The sequence below is a fragment of the Erithacus rubecula genome, assembly GCF_903797595.1.
Source record: "Erithacus rubecula genome assembly, chromosome: 16".
In the NCBI taxonomy this organism is placed as follows: domain Eukaryota; kingdom Metazoa; phylum Chordata; class Aves; order Passeriformes; family Muscicapidae; genus Erithacus; species Erithacus rubecula.
Window position 1 is genome coordinate 3356857 of NC_136668.1, and position 18842 is coordinate 3375698.

Below are 18842 nucleotides of genomic sequence, written 5' to 3' on the forward strand. Positions count from 1 at the left end.
TTGTATGGAATTTATTTTATATTGGCACAATAAGAGGTTTTATTTCTTCTTACAGATTGTGCTATCTTGCTCTACAATATTCACCTTCCCATATTAACATTAATATAGGCATTTTTATAATAATTAGTCTTCATTTTCAGGTATGCTTTATTGTTTGTCTTTGGCTTGTTCCCTTTTACTTTTTTATTGTTCTGAACTGATAAATGTGAAATATCCTTGAATTAAGTAGATGGTATAAAAGGAGTTATATATCAAATGCCTATTATTCTGAATTGGTTACAATTTAACCAGATGAAATTCCACCTTGAAATCAATTTATTCCTTAAATATCTTAGGCAAATAAGGTTTTGCCATCCCAGCACTGAATATTTAACTCAAACCTATGGATATGCCCCATTACACCAAAATATTCGTGGTTCTGAACTTGATAAGCTCAACCTGTCCAGGTTCCTCAATTACCTATATAGTTTTTCTTTTAAGACAAATAATCTTTACAATAATTAAGTTATGCATATTCCATATATAACAGTTCAAATATGATATTCCAAATGATGATAAGATACTTCCTAAATGTGAAAATTCTGTGGAGGCTTTTTATACTTTTTCTTGCATGTGATATAACATTCTGGTTTATGTAAAATATAGATAAACACAGCATTTTTGCAAATGAGTATATAGAATCAAAGATGATAGAAATAAGATTATCTGAGTTTTAAACTGTGTTTTGTGAGGTTAATTTTTTTGCTTTTACTTTATTTGGTGCAAAAAATGAAGTTTTGAAGAAAAGCACACATAATTTTAATTAATTGATATGAAGCTTTGGATAAGACAACCTTTTAATGTTGCAACAGTCTGAATTACAAAAAGGAGTTTTATTTCATAGGTATTTTAAATATATTGCATATTGCATCTCCAGAAGGGATAATAGAATAATCAGAATTGAAACCCAATGCAAATCAAACTTAGTCTGAGAAAAATGAGCCTAGATCCACTTTTTAAATATTAAATGTGTACTTGGCTACACTACTGTCTTTTGGATTTTATAACCTTTCTTTTCAAAATCTTTGGTTTATCCTACAAGAAAGTGATGTATCTTGTATATTTGGTTATGCTGGTGAGCCACAGCAAGCACCAAGGATTCAAACTCTAGTAATCCAGAAATGAAATGTGATAGTATCACACAGCTGGGATTCTGTCCTGAAGAGGGATCCAGAAGGACTAGTAGATTTTTCTCAGTCACCTCCCCTAGGTTTAAGAACCACCCTACCCAGCAGGAAATCAAATATCTGCGGTTCTGAAGATGATGAAAATCAGATTTCTTCCCAGATCCCTGATGAAGAAAGGTTGCCTTTGGACTCCATTACCTTGGTGGTCTCTGGTCTCTGCATCCCCCAGGATGAGACTCAGGGCCATTTGCCCATAACACCTTCATTCAGGAACCTGGAGACAAACCAGGGCTCATCATTTAGACATCCCAGAATCAGCAAAGACCAGAAACCAACAGCTTTCCTAGAGACCTTGTGGAACAAACATTTTACCCCATCCTTTTCTGTTTTCCATCTCTTCCCTTTCTTCCAAGTCCAAGTATCCAGCAGCTCGTGTTTGGGCTGGGAGTGAATGAAAAATGGTAGAGTTTTTAGCAGAGGGTACATTTCCTCTTAGTTGGGATTTCTAAAAGTAAATGTCTTTACCTGAGCTTAGCACCTATGCTACTGAGTTATCATGGAGCCTCTCCTAATAATCAGTGGAGACAAACACCTTCTGGTACATTTTCCTTCTGATTAAATTTACATGTCTTATTTTGGAGTGAGAGGAAGTGTATCCTCAGAGCACCTCTGCACTAGCTGTGAAAGGAGTCTAGATGGCTGTCTTGGATGCAGATGCCTAAATTTGGAGTCCTATCCATCATTTCTGAAATAGAATCTCTGTCACATAAAATACTTTTAGTGCACTAAGGCATATTGTGACACAAAGATTTGTCACTGCTCATGAGATGACCTGTATATCTACCTACCCATGGATTTGTCAGTCATGAGTAATGCTGCCATTTCAGATGCACAGGAACAGAACTTTAATACCTTGTTCCATTACAGAGTCCAGAAAATAGATGATCAGGGTCTATGAACCTAAAAAGATATATATATATATATATATATATATATATACATATAAAAAAAAAAAAAATATAGGTAGGAATCTTGCTTTGTTTTCAGGACAAACTTCTCAAGCATATTTCCTATATACTGATCTTTTTTCTTCTCAGGCTGACAATTGATGCTGAGTGTCAGCTACAGTTACACAACTTCCCAATGGATGTCCATTCCTGCCCACTGGAATTTTCAAGCTGTAAGTAACATACTTACAAAGATTCCTTTTTTTGACCCACACTGAACTTCTTATTATAAATTTATTTTTCCATACTTAGAGTCAGTGAAGGTTATGTTCTTAATTAGACATATCCCATTGTTTTTTTCTTTTATTTTGATTTTTTTTCACCATGTGTATCATATATGTTCACAAATATCATTAAGGACTGCTAATTAAAAAAAAAAAAGAAAAATATCTGAAATATCTGGACCCTATGTGATAAATTTATGCTTATATCTGACCAAAAATCAGGAAACTTTTACTTTCAGCATCAAGGTGTCCTGGTCTTCTATGTTCTCTCTATGCAAGGGTGTTTTACTCTTGTGCTAGTTGGAGTCAAGAGTTTGACATTTTGAGGTTAAATAAAGGTGTGAATTCCTGGTCCAGCTGCAGATGGGTCTGGAGGGTGGGCAAAATTGCATCCTATTAGGTCAACAGAAGTGGAAAACCTATTTTTGAAAAATTTATTTAAATTTTTATTATAATTTATAATAGAATCCAACATTAAATAAAGGGCAGTAGTAAGTAACTTGAGATAAACATATCTATAATTTACTTGCCATATGCTTCTCCAGTTTTTTCCAGAAATAGGCAGTAGTATTTTTGCTCCCCAAAGCACCCTAGCAGTGTGTCTGAAACAAGCATTCTGTATTTTCCATGCCATAAGATGGGTACCCCAGGGAGGAGATCATTTACCAGTGGAAGCGCAGCTCGGTGGAGGTGGGGGACACCCGCTCCTGGAGGCTCTACCAGTTCGCCTTCACAGGACTCAGAAACACAACTGAGGTGGTGAAGACTACTTCAGGTAAGACAACTGAAGGGTTCTCCTCCAGGTTCAGTTGGGATTTTACTAACAGAACTAAACCAAGGAAGGTATCTCTGATTGGAACTTTGCATTTACAGCGCGCTGAGCAATGGCAGCTTTGGCATTTCTGAACTCCCCAGGGGCAGAAAAACTCATCATTGTCTACTGTTCATTCTTGTCCTCCAAAAAAACCTCTGACTGTCAGGAGAAAGCCACTACTATAAAGGGGACTTGCAGTGCTTCAGTGCAGAAAACAAAAGAACTGAGCCACTAGAGAATGATCTAACACTGCACTGAACATTTTACAATCCCACTACCAGACACTGAAAGTAAGCCTGCACAGAAATGAAACTCAGAGTCCCAACCTCTTTACTACAGGGGCTCCAAGTTTATTTTGTTCCTTAAAATAAGGCACATTCAACTCTCACTAAAGAGAGCAGCCTTACAAATCAGTCTCAGATGGCTTCCCTTCGTATTTCTATCTCCTTGGAAACAAGCAATGGAATTTAGAATGATAAATGAGGAAGCAGAAGTACTCAGTGCTTAATAAAAATGCATTTTTAATCCTGCTAACTAAACAAAAATTATATTTTTATACACATATATTGTTTTATTTCTCAGTGGAAATAAAACCAGTGACTATGAGGAGGGATGTAAAGAGGAACTGCATACTAATATTCTTGTACATGCATGATATCTCTTGTCTTTTATTTCTTATTTTCAAAAAGAACAATGAAATGTAAGCAGGCTGGGGTTTTATTAGGCTGCTTCCAATTTTTACCTAACTTTATAGTTCTGGCAAATATCTTAATTTAAATTCAGGCATCTGTGTTTATTCTGACTTCAGAAAGCCCCCCACCCATTTTATTTTTAAAAGTCTAGAATTGCTGTTATATTCAAAAAAGGAAAGTGAGATGCATCAGAGTTGAGAGAGGCCTGCTGTACATTACACAGGAGAACAAGCAAAGAGATGGAGAATTAATTCAAATTCCAACTCCTGAGTCACTGGACATTAAGTATCAATGAAGTGTTTACTCTCATGAGCAGGGCAAAGCCAGAATGGAGCAATGTGTGCCTCATGGAGCCTTTTGCCATTTTAGCCAAGTCAAGTCAACTATTGAAGAAAGCATTTAACTTATTTCATTTTCTCAGGAAAACAAACATAAAGGTGCAAAAGAGGACATGAGAACTGCATGTTTGCAAGGCACAGCTGCCAATACCCAGGGCTCTCAAAGCAAAAATATAAACAGCAGTGAATACATCTCCCCTCAGACAGCACAAATGCAGGGTGGCACCAGAATGTGCTTCCAGTCTCATCCTGCCCACGTTGAAAACTAGCTATATTTCACCTTAATTTGAGTTTCTTCTATTTGCTGTTTTCTTTAATTTTCTGCTTGAGCCATTCTCTAGTCAACCCTTTTTATTTTTGACCAGAGATAGAAAATAATGAAATCTTAACATGCTACAAACTTCCTACACCCTGATTGAGAGCCCTGGTGACTCAAAAGCATTCTCTAATGTTCTGCTAATGTGAACAAGGTGCATACTGGCAAATAAACAGTAAAACACAGGGATGTTTTTGCTCTTTTTTCTCATGCAAAGAAAACATTTCTTTTTTCAGTTTATATTCATTCAAGCTTTTAGTAGTCACCTGGAGTACTCCCATAATTTAGCATCCATAGTTTTTATATGATGACACAATCCAGTCAATTTTATTTGCATTAAAATAATTAGCAGCTAGCATGCACTTTAAAGCAGTGAAAAGTCATCACTCAATTCGTAAGTCAAAAAACACATGAAACCTACTCAGCCTGCTGCTGCTGCTTTCACAGGTTTGCTGTGTATAAAAATTTGGAAAAATATCCTGTATATATATTTCTTCTGCTGCAGTTACCCTGTGTTTTATTTTCCTTACTCCTCTTGTTTTTATAACCACAGGTATACGAAAGTAGATTTTATTTTGATCTATGTATGGCATCTAACTAATTGGGGGGAAAAACCAACAACATAGCAGTTGACATGAATCTGGTCTATTTCCTACAGGTGTTTTCTTAAAGCCAGGAGAGGCTAAAGGGTCTTATTAGCATGCTGGCAACTACATTAATCCAGTATTCCTCAGCCAGACCCACACTCTACCTGTAATTACACTCTTAGCATGTGCATATTTTCAATGGTTTCATGAACAGTAAAGATAAAAAGGATTCCAAGTTTATTAGCAACCTAGGTGGAGCCTGAGTATCCTGGTTAAATGTTTGAGTACCCATACAGCTAAAATAATCTTGATGCTTTATGCCATTACTTTCCAACGCAGAATTTCAGTACAAACTAATGCCAATGCTGTGGTAGGGATAGAATCTGAGGTACAGTGGAAGAGGCAATGGAAAGTAAATGAGATCTTGGGAAGAGGGCTACACTCCCACAAAATCTTTCCTAAAGTTAAATTTGGGTGAAAAAAACTCCAGAGAAACCAGAGCACAAGAAGGGGTGTTAGAAAATACAAAAAAATTGAACAATTAGAGAGCAACAGGATCTTGGGGCTAGTGTTAAGGCATTTGAAACTGGGATTAAGTTTCAAATGTCTTTATTTACTCAATTTCAAAACAAATTATTGTTTCTATCTTTGTACCTCCCATCAACCAACACCTTCTCACCCCTGAGGGCTATGCTTGCTTTATGTCTGGAGAAGGAACCAGGATGGCTGAGATTGGCCATTGGACTCCACTACTCTGTCATGTCAAAGCTGAACCTTTGAGCTGTGGGCTGGGTCATGGGCAGAGAAGCACAAGGCTTGTTTCAGTGTAGGCTTCCCAAGACCTGAGGGCCATGCTGAGATAAATACATTTATATACTGCTCTTCCTTTGCACACACTGCAGGAATACAAGATTAACTCAAAGGGCCATATGTCAGAATTCTGTCCCTTAGCTAGCAAATCCCAGCAAATCCCAGTAACAGCTGAAAAAACCAGCTGGAATGTTACAAACCATTTCTCTTGTCTGAAGTAAGTCATCCTGAATTAACCAGCTTGTTTCTCTCCAAACTGAGCATTTACATGCAACTTCCCCCAATTTTCTTCCTAAGTCACTGACTAAGCAGTAAGAAATAATGTAGCAAATGGAATCCACCATCCAGTAATAGTGAGGACTCTTAAAAAAAGTTAACCCTTCTGTCCATGGACATTTTATTAAAATAACTAAAGAGTCAATATTCATTACCTGCATAGATTTTTTGCTTTTTCACTAAAATCTACCTTGTGTAACCAGCATTGGTTTAGTTTAGATTATTTCCCATAGAGTACATGTTGAGACTTATTATTATCTGAATTAAATAAACTATTACAGTTGAATTCACACAATTAGAAACTAAGATGGGTTTAAGATATTTTGTATTCTTGATGTATGTCAATAATAACTGCTCAGAGTGCATATCTTATTAAAAAACTACCATTTCTTGTGTGTGACCTTTTTACTCACAGTGTAAGGCCCCTTCCACTGAATGGCAATGAGATTCTCCAATAAAAATGGGATAAACTGTTGTAAAGGTCTTGAGAACAAAGATTCACCAACTTGCAAAATTTGGATGCATGCTGATACCAGTAGTACTTACAAAGAAAGCAACAAGTGATACAGAAGTATAAGATTTGCAAAATATAATGCACACATGGATTATATCAGGAAGGACATGTTGCACTTTGGGAACAGGAAAACAGGATATTTCAAAATTTGTAATTAGGTAATTCAAGAGGGAAAGATTGTCGGAAGGAAATAATCAGCTGCACAAATATAAAAATATCAGTAGTTTTGCAAAAAAAAAATTGAGGGACTGTAGTAGTCCACCAAGGACATAGAACATGATATTATTGCAAAAAGCTGCCTCTGGGATGTATTACTCAACACTGTGTGTAAACCTGGGAGAAATATTCACTGTGCTGCTCTATGAAAAATTTATGTCAAATGGTTGCTGCATTCTGCTTGATTAATAAAAAACTCACTTTTAAGTGCAATGTTTTGAGAAAGACAGGGTAGTGCAGGGGAATATAACAAGAAAAGTGTTTAGAAAACATGACTTATAGAAATATTTGGAAATAAGGAACAAGTCTGGAAGAAAATATTATTGATGATCAAAGGAGTAAAAACATCTATGCTGTTTTTAAACCATAACAATGATCAACATTGATAGAGAGTATTTAGGAAAATAAAATCAGAGAGTTTATGAAATCATATCACAGAGTTAGATGAAAGGAGTAGCTTAAATCTTGAAATACTTTCTATCAATAGGCTTCCATGAATTTCATACAGCTCCTAGATAAATTGCACTTCTACTCACTATTCCAGTTGTTTTGAACATAGAAAATATTGTACTATGCAAAACAGTTTGTGAATGTGTAATTATTCAGGACAGATGGATTTTCTGGTATTCCCAGTTCATTTCTATGACTGGGTAGTTCCTTTTCTTAGACCAGACATTGTCTACTGATTATTTACAGAGCCTGTCCTGAATTTTTAAGTAGATACAAAGGCATTACAAGATTAATAAATAGCAATTCGACAAGCTGCACAGGAGCAGCAAGACTGGTCAGGCACCATTTATAAATACTTTCTATTTTCTTCCTTTTCTATGTTTTAGAGAGCTAATCAGAGATATGCAATAGAGACTGCATTGCTCATAATTGATAAACAAAGTGGTAATTAAACATTCATCTTGCTATACTTCCATTAAATCACATAAGTAAATCTGGATCTGGTTTCTGTTCTATCAGGAAAATACAGCCAGGACTATTATTTTGTAGGAGAGAATGTATTTTCAGGCTCTTATACTTTATTTCAATATCATACCCTAATGAATTGAACAGTTGGCAGATATGCAGTCTCCAGAGGTTTCATAATGCTCAAAAAACCCCAGGAGTCTTCTTCTGCTTCTTCATTAAGGCAAAATATGACAGCTGCAAATCAGATTTGTAGATCTGTATTGGAAAACAGTCCTGACATTAAAAATGGGCACAAGTGGATTGCCACTGCACCTAGAAATCCCTGCCAGCCCCACACACAGCCTCAGGTTCTAGGATGGGTTCAGTATAGCATATGGCCCTGCCAGGGAGATCCATCTGAGAACACAAAACATTTTCTATCTAAAGATTTTGATCTAGTGAATGGGAACAAGGCACTACCAGCTGCATCTTGCTTTTGGCAGAATTTAAACACATTTGTTTCCACTTTACAGAGGAGCAAATGTTGTAAGCTGAAAGACAGATGACTATTAAAGTGTTGTGTGTTGTTATTGTTCTCTTTATGGTATGGGAAGATATTTATCTCAATATCCTTATTTTTGAAAGAGCTATATTAAATTATTTCCTTAAACATGCTTGCTAAAAGAATACTGTCTCTGTAGGACAGTGAAACATTTAAAGAAGAAGGCAGACACAAGACTGAAAGATCTATTTTTATGTTTACTGCCTTAATAGAAATCCTCAATTCTAAATCAATATCCTTAAGATAACCTCAAAACACCTTAATAACAACACCTTAAGATTTTAATTCCATTATGAATAGCCAGCTATCCTAGTAAGAGAGTCAACAGGGATTATTTCTGATTATAAATGCTTTTTCTTTATTAAAATCCTCACTTATTTCAACTGGCATGAACCACCACATTACTGCATCCAAATATCATCATTTGAAAGAAAACACAAGAGGAGCTGAATTATCTGACTTTCATATAATACCGTGGAAAAGGGTTATAGACACTTTCTGTGAGCAGGAATTCAGCTATGGTGGCAGCTTACAACAGATTGATATTGCTCTTATGGCACAAAAAATAGTGTAAGGTAGCTACACTTATATATTCTTTTGGAGAATAATGGATCAGAGATATTTCTAAAATATGAGCAACAATTTTTTCCTAAAATAATCCACATATTCCTCCTGGTCAGTCATGTATCAAACCATATTAATGAATGAATATTTACTAAAGTTTAACTTGAATAATTGGTTCACTGAAAATAACCTACATTTCAGGATCGTATCTTCAAAGAGCAAAAGTGAAGTACAATTCAATTACTTCCCTACCTTTTGCATATTGTACATTTTTTTTCAATTGGTTAGTTGTGTGGCAAATAATATCCATAAAAATTTACGTGTTTAAATAAACAACTAATTCAGTAAACAGGCATTTTGAATCCTCCCTGTCATGCAGACTCCCAAGATCTTTTTTAGAACTGCAAAATCAGAACTCTTTAGTACCATTTATCCCTATACAATCCCTGTAGAGACAGACAAGAATACAGGGACAAAGCAAAGGCTTCCAGGACACCAGACAATGAAGAGAGGACAGGACAGAGCCTGACCTGGAATGGCTGGGAAGGACTCAGGGCACATACATTTGAGTCTCTTCTGGGCTATTTCAACCCCTGGCTAAAAATCTACACAGTTGCCTTCACACTTCTTTATTTGTTCAAACACCTCTCTGTTCATGCTTTGCTCTCTAGCTCATCTTTAAATCACTATGGACCCATCCTGTGGCAGCAGAGCAATAGGAAAATCAAGGTGATCTTAACAGCACAGGCCATGGAATTTAACACATATTAAACCAAAAAGCCTGTGGGTCCAAGCAAGACAGATAATTAATAGCCAGGATTTGCCTGGTTTCAGTTCTGTGTTCAGGTAAGACCATAATAAAATTACCTTGCCAGTTTCTGTGGCAGGGTGGTTGCACACACATTCCCATCACCCTACTGTTGGACTCCTTGGAAGGATCTGGATGGGAGCAGGGAGGGACACCCAGCCTCAGCAGCAGCCTTGGAGCCACGACTGCACTGCAGGGACATCACCCCGTGGAGTTAGGGCAAAAACACCCAGGGTGTCAGGGGTGAGGGTGGTCCCTGAAAATACTTTTGGAGTTCTTCTCATATCAGGGCAATCGTGGGGAAAATAAAAGAAGAGCAGTGTGATGACCATGACTTAGCAACATAAAACACTTTAATAAGAGTGAAAGTAAATGTGGGATGAGGCCCAAAAATCTGAGCACACTAACCAAGGGGACAAGGTCTTTGTAGGAGTTGGTGGTCAAAGGCCAAGGTGCAGGGAGGTCCAGGGTGTAAATGTGGGGCAGGGGAGGGGGGGAGTTGGGGTTTGGGTGCAGTGGGTCCAGGGGAAAGTGGTGCAGAGGTGGGGTAAGGGAAGGCAGGGTGCAGTGGGGGTGGCTGGTGGGACTGCATCAGCTGGGGCAATGGGATAAAGGAAGGGAGAACATTCTAGGGACTGGGAATGGTGATGATCAGCTGGAAAAGGAGGGTTGGGAATATGTATGAGGCATTAACATGGGCAATCCCATAACTGCTTGGGACTTTCCCTTCTGGGATCACCACAACTCAACAAATGCCTCCAAAGGTGTCAGTTGGGGTACAGGTCTTCTTTAATGGTTGCCTGACCTGGAATACAGAGCAGGCTGACTCCCACAGCAGAGCACAGACTCCTTCACTTTGAAACCTCTTTCACAGTGATGGGTTAGATCCTTTTGGTTTAATAGGCAGGAAAAAAATGAACACTAATCCTGGGGAATTGATATGTTTAAAATTCTCACAGACCGAGAGAATCTGACTTTTCTGTTCAGATTTGTATCTATAGAGATTCAGGTTTAGGCATTCAAATCCACCTGCTTCTACCTAATCATATAAAAAGTTGAAAGGCTCTTTGGTGATTACTTTATATCTTTTGTGAGAGGTTGAAGACTTTCTTCAAATTCCAGTGATATTAATTCAGCCTTTTTTTTCCACTCAGTTTTTCCTATGCCAACTAACTCACCTTAGCCAAACAAAATCATGACTGTCACTGAGGAAAAGTGTTATTGAGGCCTGAAATCCTCCTTGTAAATGACTCCCCAACTGAACAAAGATTCTTGAGTGTCAAGGGGTTTTTTTTGAGTCTTTCTTTTGTAAGATTTTCCATATCTGAAAGCATGGTTTGCTGGAGCTGAAACAGCTTCAGAAACATCGGATCAGGATAAAAAGAATTGTATACAAGTAATATACTTGTAATATACAAGTAACCAGAGAACAAGGGATAATGTGGGATCTTACAAGCATTTTCACTGAACTTATTGCTAGGTAATTACCAGAACACAGATGATACAAGCAAGATTGATTTTGCATTAAATATAGTTGTGTAGATATGATAGAACACTGCCTTTAAATAATATTTGTTCATTTAATAGCAAGAAAATAATTAGATCTTTTAGATTATTTGAATTACTAAAAGGAAAGAAAAAAAATTGATGGGTTTTAATTTTATGATAAAATCAGCAAGTTAAGAGGGTGAGTCTATATTTTGAAACACTTCCTGAACATAAGTAAGATAAAAATTCTTGCTATGCCCCTATGAATATATTTCATAAGTAGTGGTGACTCATTGAGACAAAGCATATTATCCCAACTCTCTTCTATAATTCCTGTTTGGCAATGAAGTCATCCTGCTCCAACCACTGAGTGACTTTCAGAAACATCTCAAGAGAAAATCATTGTAATGTCATTCTTGCCAGTAGCAGCTAGATTGAATTATAATGAATTGCAGGGAGAAATCTTTGGTCCAAAAGGATCAGACCAGGTAATGTAGTAGTGGAAGAACAATGTATAGTCACAATTGCTTTAAAATTTAAATAAATCTGAATATTAAGCATTTTTACAATAGGTAATAAGCATGTTTAAATCACTGCCATAAATAAATATTCTTTTAGTGCACTGTTCAAATAACTAAAGTTAAAGCAATCCTGTGAAAAACTGGAAGGTTCCTGAGTACTTAATCCTTTCATCTGCATCTCTTCATCCTTTCATCTATAATCTCTGCAGCCTACAAACTGAGCAGTGGAGGACTGACTGTCAATTTCTGTACTGAGGTTTCACTTCCAGACCCTTTTTATGTCAAAAAACGTTGCAGTACAATGATTATAAGAGAATTCCCTTGGCCTTATTTTATTATTCACCATCTTCCTCCTTTCTCAGTGGAGAAAAATTAATTCATTAAGATGCTGGAAGATGAGGACATCTTACTGTTCATAATGTGTATAGAGTAGGGATAGTTCATTTGAAATAGGTTTAATTTTGCCTGAGGCACATATATGTCCTAAATAATAAACATATTCCTCTAAGGCTGTTCTTACACAGTTAAATCCCTTCATTTTTCAAGTGTAGTTTCTAGTTTCTCTAACCCCTGTCATTACATTGCATTTTTAGTAACCTACTTATCTAAGATGCTGTTTTGCTGTTGTCACTGTATTTGAATAGATATAATTGAAAGGCTGGTTGGAAATAAGACAATAAGGCTGTGTCACATGTAAAAAGAGCCAAGCAGCATCTATGGCAGCTAATAATACTCAAACCCAGCCATATGTTAAAAAATACATGTAAAGAGGAAATAAAACTAAATTAACATCACTAACTTTGAAGTGACCTTCACAGCAAGCTTAATTCTTAATTATTTTTATTGAATAAAATGGGAGAAGCAAAAAGAAAAGACACTGGGGTGTTGGATGAAAAGGTGTACATGATGTACAAACTACTGAAGCACTCTGCTGCAACTTATGATCACAAAATATTTTACTTATGTTTTTAGATAGTTGCTACCTACAATTCCAAATCCCATCCTGCAATGCTGACAACACATTCTCCCAGAGGAATATGTACTCTAGCATAATATAGCCTAACACTAAGCATGGTCATAATGTTCAAATAGCTGTCACCATCATTGTATATTTCTCAAACATTAACTCCCTCATTTTGCATTGTTCAAACAAATTCTGAATTGTAAATAGTGTGTTTTCACATTGCCTTTTGAAACAAGGCATAATTGCCCTCATTTCAATGTACATTACAGATGCTAAAAATAAGCCACTTATCTCAAAAAGTGATACAGTCTATTAAGTGAGTTCTTTGCTACTCTCAAGAAGATTGCATAATTAAGGCTAAAGAGCTGCAGGATGAAATTTATGTAATAATACTTTCTTGTACCATGCCCTACATAGGAGAATTTGAAAATATTTTTCAAGATTTAATGTGTAAAGTGCCACAACACCCTTTGTGTGTCTTAATGCTAGAGACTAGAAATGTTTATGAAACTAGCCAGTAATTGCTATTTTTTCTTTCTTGTCTGTTGTTCCAAGAATTGAGAAAATTATGAAAAGTTTTGACTAAGGCAAATAATGTGCTCTTGTTGATTGTTGACCATTCAAATTACAGAGAGCAATAACTATTTGACCTTAACACTCCTCCTCTACTTATGCAAAATACAGAAACACACAGTCAACAAAGACTAAGCATTGATTTGATATTCTTCTGCTGCTGCCCTGTAATACTTATGCAAAACCAGAAGAAAACAGGTTTGAATGCTTCCAACCATCCTTGTAGTTCATCAGAATTTCCTTTATCTTACAGTAGCAAATCTGTTGCTCTCTGGTTGGAAACAGAGCTAGTACATTGTCCCTGCTGCAGAATCCTAAGGTGAAACAGCAGGATTTTCTAACTGCAGATGTTGGCTTTGGTTAACAAATGCAAGAGCAATAACCAGGGCATTCATGAGAGCATACTGCCACTCCAGTTTGCTCTAGTGCTAAGCCTTGAGTAATTCTATTATATTATTAAATTCTGGGGGAAGCAAAAATATTATTGAATATGAAGAAAATTAATTTTCTTCCAATATTATTTTGAAAAACAAGGATTATTTCAATAACTCTATGACCATATTTAGAGAAAGGCTAGCATACTTTCAAGTATAGGCATAGGAAAACCTTTGGATATCCTTCCATTTTAAGAGAAAAAAAATTTACCTCTGGTGACAAGAAAAGTAAAAAGTTTAATCAAAAGAATTTGTTATTAGAGAATAGTGCAAAAAGTAAAAAGCTAAAATCAAAAAGAAGTGTATGATAATCATTAGTATGCCTATCTGAACACAGTGCTGCAGAGGTCCAAGAAAAAAACCAACTTACAATACAATATAAAAATCAATTTAAAGGAAAAAGTACCTTTTCAGAAAAGGGCAATGAAGAGTATTAATTTTATGACATTTAATCCATTTCCTCTCAAAATGTTAACTTGGGAGATACAAACACTTTTTCTCTGAGATAAAATTCTTATGATAGCAGAATTGAATTCCACAATCAAGGTTTCTAGATCAAGGAAATAGAAATGAACAACAAACAAATTTTTTTTTTGTGTTCAGAGCTACTTGAAGAACATTGTTTACACTTGTATTCATGTTTTCCAACATTCAGTTGGCTTTAAAATGTGCTCTCATAGAGATGTTAGGAGGAAACTACATCAATAAAACATGTATTTTTCAAAAACTGCCATCAGTGATTGTAGGAGGATGGTTTGTAAGGATAGTGCAGAAGGCAATTTTCCTAAATGAATTATAGCTGTAGTGATTACTGAGGAGTGGAAACAGCCTTTCTGTCCAATGAAGATGGTGTTATAAAAGGGTGGGTTAGCTGGCCAGCAGCTGGAGTTTGGGATGGAGTCTGCTGGCTGTGCTGTGGGGAGGAAGGGACCTGCAGCTGTGCAAGGCACAGAGAAGGGAAGATGATGTTGTGTGGGGCACAGGCAGGTGAGGCAGCTGGGCTTAGCCAGTCATGCAGAAGAACCAGTGGAGCTGTGTGAGAAGTCCACTGAGAGAAGGCATAAAAAGGTTTTAATAAGGGGCTGGTGATGGTGCCAGCTGTGTCTATCTTGCCAGCTGCAACAAATCATCTTCTTTTGAACTTGTAGAAATTATAAAAATATTTAAAATTGATCTTCCTGTGAGCTGCTGGGAAAAACATCACTATCATTGACACATTAAAACCTGAAAGTTGTGTTTAAAATTAAGCCTATGAGTTCATAGAGTGAAAGAGAGTAAAGCAGTATTTTAAATGCTCTTTTGGCTACTCTGTCATAGCTGCAGTATTTGCACATGAGCAGCAAAGTGCTGCCTGGGGAATGTGGCCAGCAGGGCTAAGCCAGGAGCTGACCCTGCATGGCACCAGGGAGGAGTAGTGCTGCATTTGCCTGGTGGCAGTCTTGGTCTCCTGAAGGAATGGATAGCATTTCCATACCTACATCCCTTCCTGGAAACTCATGAGCCCCTTCAAAGCAAATATCTTGTTAGGTGGGAGGAGTTGATGTCTGCAATTTTATTGCTTTCCCGCTTGGGCTTTGAGTAGCCTTCTCTCTTTTTGGCATCTGAGGTGATAGCATGATTGTCCCAGAGAGTGAATGACTATTGGGTTATTTCTGCATCCAACCTGTCACCCTGATGTCTGGTAACCTCTTAGAAAGATAAATGCAAAACACTTTGAAAGTCTCTTTTGAGCATATCAATCTTTTCTGATGCCTGTCACTTGTTTGCACCCTTACTTCTCTTTTACAAACACAGAACTCAAATGTCAAAAAAAAAAAATAATATAGGAGATCCCACAGAGATCTTCCAGTGAAGTCACATTCCATTGTGACATGCAGGGTGTACCCAGCCTACATGGTACAGCTCGATCCACAGCTCTCCCACCTGTGGGACTCCCAATGCATCCCTCTCTGTATGACACAGTGCTCTGGATCCAGAATTGCCAGTTCATTTTTAAAAGCTTTCAAATGTTAAAGCAAAAAAAAATCCTAAAATGATATTACCCTTGGGATTCACATTGTTGTATCCTCACTTTTAAGAAGTTGCACTTTCAGGCCTGAAAACATACAGTGTGATGGCAATACACACTGAGACATGGAACAGGGACTCCCATGGGAGCCTGTTTTGTAGTAGCTGTGAATTTTTATCCTGGTTATGTCCATTTCAGAAATAAATAGTTTTTCAAAGGTCTCCTCTTGAAAAGAGGGAGCCATTTAAATACCTTGTAGGATTTGGACTACGGTGATTACAAATGCCTAGAAGCTCTACCTGTACCTGTGAAGCTGATAACTGAAGCTTCAAGATGCTTATCTGTAGTCTTTAGAGATATTTTTCATGTCCTAAGCTTGATCTGTTTGACTTCAAATGGCAGTACTGGGTATAAATTATTCAGGATTCCTAGCTGTCTCTTTTGAGAGATGATCTTCAAACCAAGCATCCTCTTTATCTCTGCTCCTCCCTTCAGGCCTGTTGCATGCAGGCCTGTGCCCTTGCTCTTGATATTAAGTGTACTTTTAGATCTTCTCATTGTTTGCCATTTTTCATAGTTTCTTTTTTAGTTTCTTGAACACCTTTTATGTTTCTTAAACTCTACACTTATTTACTATTTTTATAATAACCTAGTTCCTTTTGCTTCAGTGTCTATTTCTTCTCTGCTTTCAGAAATCCTTTATTTCCCCCTTCTAGTAGCTAAAGAGATCATGGTTTTAAAGGCTTTTTGTTTTCTTCAACACTTTTACTTTCAACCTGATGTCAGTAATATCCTCCTAAAAAGCTCAAGAGGTTAAAAACATACCCATACACATTTGCCATCTCCTTTTTTAGTGTATAAGTAACTGTTTTATTTGAGTTAGGGTTTTTTCCATTTCAGTAACTGTTCTATTTGAACTAGTTTTTTTTCCCATTTCATTTCCTCACCTTAGACAATTTTGCAACACTACCCTTGTCAGTGATGTTACTGCTGCTACCTGTGATTGTGAACAAGATTAATTTGCACATTGCTGAAGGTTTGCACCTGGCTTCTGCAAGACAAAATGCTTAATAAACCAGAAACAATTTGGAGTCTGCACACAGAGCAGGCCTTGTCCTCAGGCAAACTGATAGCAGGAAAAAAATTGTTTACCTCTCAAATACTAGTCCACAATAGTCTCTTCTAGAAGAATGCCTCAAATGAAAAAATACATTTATTGTATTTTTATCAAAAATTGTTCTAAGTAGTTCTAAAGACCAACAATAAGAATGATATTTTTTTAATAGCTACAGATGTGAACTCTTCCAGGGAGTTTGGTAATCTCTTTATATGTTACGGTTTTAAAGTACAGTTTTAACAGATTTTAGATGCTTACAAAAATGTTGGCTATAAATGAGTAAATTTCAAACAAGTCAACCTAAACACAGATCCAACTGATCCTAAGAAAAATATTTTCCTTTCATTCTGAGCTTTTGTCTGTAGGATTTGTGGTATTTTAAGAGCAGAAGTCATGTGTGTATGGCTGTATGTAATATATGTAGCACATAATTTATTTCTGTAGTATACATAAGTACATAACATTTGTATTCCTTTTATTAAGTCCAGTTCATGGAAAAATGTATCTACAGCTCTAAATCCTACAAGCCTTCTTGAGTTATGCCCATTAATGGGAGCAGCCTCCTCCTGTGTAGCCTTTTGCACATCCAGCAGGAGAAAAGCACAGCTCATGTGGGAGTGAATGCACCTGGGAGAGGCAGCACGTCCTGCTCACAAAGGAGGCAGGCAGTGACTGAGAAAGAAGGTATTGCTTCACATGCCTTGGGCAGACCATGCAAATTAAAGGCAATAGTTTTGTTCTTTTGAGTACTGTAGAAGCCTGTTGGAGCTAAAAACTATCACAGCTCTCTCAACATCAACTTTTGGCAGCCATATATTAATAGTTAGAGGAAAACAAGTGCACTTTCATCCACCTTTAAAAAGACACTAAGATCATCTACACAGACCTGTCATCACTGTCAGCATAAAGCATCTGGGCAGGAACTCAAAACTGCAGCACACTGCAGGCTGCAGGCATAGGTGGGAAACTTCCTTGTACTTGATAGCCCAAGAAATGAATGCTTTTGTCAGGCAAATGTTTCTAAGGGCCATTCACAGAGTCTGTGTCTGAGGAAAAGTAATCATTCCATTCCTAAACAGTCCCATGTCATTATATATAAGTGGAGAAGAGAGAGAACCTGGCTTGTAAGTGTGCAGTGATGCTGGGATGCTGAGAGGAGCTCCACTGGGCTGTGTGTTCAGAAGGGTGTCAGGTAATATCTCTCCTGGTATTTAAAGGGACCATAAGTTGCTACACACAGGTACTGAGGTTACCATGGCAATGAAAATATAATTAAAAACTAATAAACAAAACAACAACACAACACTACCTCAACAAATCTATGCATAGTGAAGCTTCACAAAAATGTTTGTCTTCTCCTTTCTTTGTTACATGAAATATACATACACAGAAATGTTTACATTCAAACAGCAGCTCCTCCTTATGCACCCAGTTTCCAAGTCCACTTGCTAGTGAAGATGAACACCAAGATAGCCACTGGAATCCCTACACAGGAAATTAGCATTGGAACTCAGAAAGGTGTGTGAACATGCTCCCTACCTGGGTAAACCACTGGTTTCTGAAGAACTTAATACATCAACAAGTAGCCATGGAAAGCTAATTGGGATAATTCCTTGCAGATTTCTTCAAGCTTTTAATCCCATTAATTTTTAAGCAACTGAATTTCTTTGCTATGTGATTTCATTTTAAATCAAGATTCAACAGAGGCAAGTAAAAGAAGTTAAAAATGTGTTTTGGTTTTGCTGCCACCTGTATCTGCCACTTTAAAAAAAAACCAGAAAACTGTGGACTGTCTCTCTCAATGGTGTAATCTCTACCTGGTTTATACACTTACTCAGACTGTAGTTATGTAATGTTATGTAATTACATCATTTTCTTGCTTTCCCATTTTCATCTATTCATGTTATATTTTCCCACATAAATTTGGAATCTCCAGATGTTGGAAC

General features: G+C 36.9%; 1 protein-coding gene across 3 annotated transcripts in view; it reads left to right on the top strand.

The window, feature by feature from the left end:
* GABRG2 (gamma-aminobutyric acid type A receptor subunit gamma2) overlaps positions 1-18842 on the top strand; it is a gene marked incomplete at its 5' end in the record, with an annotated part of 63630 nt that overhangs the window by 26348 nt on the left and 18440 nt on the right. For all 3 annotated transcript variants that reach the window (XM_079320136.1, XM_079320135.1, XM_079320134.1), the window contains 2 exons: positions 2264-2346; positions 3035-3172. In XM_079320136.1, the coding sequence (XP_079176262.1) occupies positions 2264-2346; positions 3035-3172 (221 nt within the window). The remainder of the gene's footprint in view (positions 1-2263; positions 2347-3034; positions 3173-18842) is intronic.